Source organism: Austrofundulus limnaeus, unplaced genomic scaffold (genome assembly GCF_001266775.1).
Source record: "Austrofundulus limnaeus strain Quisiro unplaced genomic scaffold, Austrofundulus_limnaeus-1.0 Scaffold201, whole genome shotgun sequence".
NCBI classification, from domain to species: domain Eukaryota; kingdom Metazoa; phylum Chordata; class Actinopteri; order Cyprinodontiformes; family Rivulidae; genus Austrofundulus; species Austrofundulus limnaeus.
In genome coordinates this window covers 730,395-732,820 of record NW_013952603.1, presented here as the reverse complement: position 1 = coordinate 732,820, position 2,426 = coordinate 730,395, and the positions used below count along the sequence as shown (strand labels likewise).

Below are 2,426 nucleotides of genomic sequence, written 5' to 3'. Positions count from 1 at the left end.
GACTAAAACAACTGATGAATAATTGTTAATTATTTATTTCATTAATCACTTTTGACCTGTATGTTAAAAAATGAAGCAATTATACCTTAAACAATCTGATCTAAAGTGAAAACATTCAAAGATATAAATTGTTCTGTCATAAAAACACATTTTTTTAGCTTAATTCAACATTTCTTCCTATTTATAAAGAAAAAAACATGAATTAACAAACTCTGTTGTCTGAGAACAAATCAACTTGTTTGTTAAATTAAAGCAAAAAAAAAAGTTGCAGCGTTAAAACCCAGATTACTCAGAGGTCTGAACCAGTTCTGTTCAGAGCTGTCCGGATCGTTACCTGCAGCTCGTCATGTTTACATTTTACATATTTTTTGAATTGACTTCCATAAATCCACAGGAACAAGTCTTTACTCTGAGATGATTTATGCAACAAATGATGGGATATAAAGCTGACATCTTTCTGTCGCTCAGCTCTCATCCTCAGATTTTCACTCAGAACTGGACTCAGTGTTCTGGTTGTCCGACGCTCAGCTTACACTAAACTATGGTTTAATCTGGAGACTGATGCTAAAGGAAGGTCTTCAACACACGTCAGTCAACGTGCACGAATCACTTAAATGATGTAAAATGATGTCATTAGATGGAAAACAAAATAATTTGTGTCTAAACATGGTTCAGATCTAAAAGCCAAAGTCTAYTTATTACTGATGAGTTCCTCAATCAGTATTTGGTTAAGAAAGGGATAAAATCTAAGTTAATTAAATCCTAGCCCAAGAAACATTCCGGTCAAATCAATATGCTCAATAACTAAAATGATTTGAGTTTGACTCATTTTGTGTCAGCTAACATGCATAAGATGAAATCCCTCCAGAGATATTTTGCGAACAGATCCATTATCAGCCATGTGCCTTTGATAACGACGGGTTAAATGATGTTAAATCTGTGCAGTGAAATGATTTAGTTTGAACTTTTCCAGCTCAGATGTTTTGTTGCATCTTTTTAAAGCTGTTTATTTATAAGAAAAACATTTATAGTTTGGGATTCAAACCTTCTGAGCGACGTGTGATTTTTGACCGGAGCGAATGGTTGCCATGTGTGCGAAGGGTGTTTCTGTGGTTGTTGTCCCTCCTGAGTGCCCGTACCTGCGGCAGGGCGATGGACAGCTGCCTCTGCAGAGACTCCTTCTCGTGTCCCAGCTCTCGCAGCCGAAGGTGRGCCGTGCCCAGGCTGTCCTGCGTCTCCCTCAGGCTCTCCAGCAGCCTCTCCCTCTCCGTCAGCATGTTGACCATCAGGGACTCCAGGTTCCCCGTGCTTCCTCCTTCATCGCCCCCTCCTCCTCCTCCTCCTCCACCTCCTCCAACGCCACGGGGGTCTCGGCCGCCGTAGCCTCCCATCCCGCCGCCTATCCCTCCTCCTCCTCCTCCGCCCGCCGGGGAGGACGAGCCGCCCGCCCCGCCGCCTCGCCCGTCCTCGGAGATGGTGGGCATCACCTCACACATCATCTTGAGGCCTGGGAGCGAGAGGCGTTATCTGGGTCTAGAAGAGTGTGGAGAACAGCTGATCTCTGCTCATGAAAAGAACAACAACCACTCTCTGAGGGTGGGGGCTGGGGGGGTTTCTAACAGGAAGTGAAGCTCACAGGTACACGTGTAAGGGGGTAAAACTCGGGGGAGAGGACAGACGATGGAGGGGCCGTGAGCGGATCAGGGGTTGGGGAAGGAGGTGAGGTGGGGGTGCGGGGATAAGGGGGACAAGTGCAGGTTCTAGTTGACCTCTGACCCCTGGATCCAAGCTTTACTGGGACGCCAGATGAACCTGGGGGGAAAAGAAGAGAAGAATAAGCACAAGTTAGGTTGATCTTTTAAATATCAATCGTATATGTGAGCCATCACATCGAAACAGGATTAAATCCAAAAGTGGAGAAATAAGACAGGGTTTTGATTTAAATGTGTGCAAAAATTGCATTTTGTCAAAACATATTGAATTAATGCCTTATCAATGTATCATTTGAACGAGCCGTCTGAAATATAATCCTAAAAAAAAAGGTTTGAAGCATTTTTTTGAGCAGTAGCAACAAAAAAACCTGATTTTGAGGAAAAACGCCTTGAAATGTTAAATTTTTCCCAGTGAGTTAGCAATGTTTTTGTTTCTTTCCAACTGGGAAATCTTAATATACACTGCAAAAACTGTCCATCTTACCAAGTTTTAAAATCTTATATCAGCCAAAAAGTCTTTTTGATCTTGTTTTGAGACTGATTTACTAAACAAGAACTGATTGTGTAAGAATAATAATCTTGTTTTCAGAATGTGTAAGATTATTTGTCTTGTTAGTCTGAAAATTTGACTCAATTAAATCAAAAATTTCTGCCAATGGAGTAAGAACATTTTACTTGGTAAGATTCTTGAAATACGTAAAAATTGAGTCAAAT

At 41.5% G+C, this 2,426-nt stretch overlaps 1 protein-coding gene across 3 annotated transcripts in view; it reads right to left on the bottom strand.

The window, feature by feature from the left end:
- Positions 1 to 6: 6 nt before the first annotated feature.
- The window catches only part of ppfia3 (PTPRF interacting protein alpha 3), an 8,586-nt gene continuing 6,166 nt past the window's right edge, over positions 7 to 2,426 (bottom strand). For 2 of the 3 annotated variants that reach the window (XR_001311037.1, XM_014018794.1), the window contains one exon: positions 7 to 1,812. Coding sequence is in view for 2 of the 3 variants with exons in the window: in XM_014018794.1 (XP_013874248.1) it covers positions 1,026 to 1,499 (474 nt within the window). In the remaining variant the exon portion in view is untranslated. The remainder of the gene's footprint in view (positions 1,813 to 2,426) is intronic. The other variant, XM_014018796.1, reaches the window with a different exon arrangement.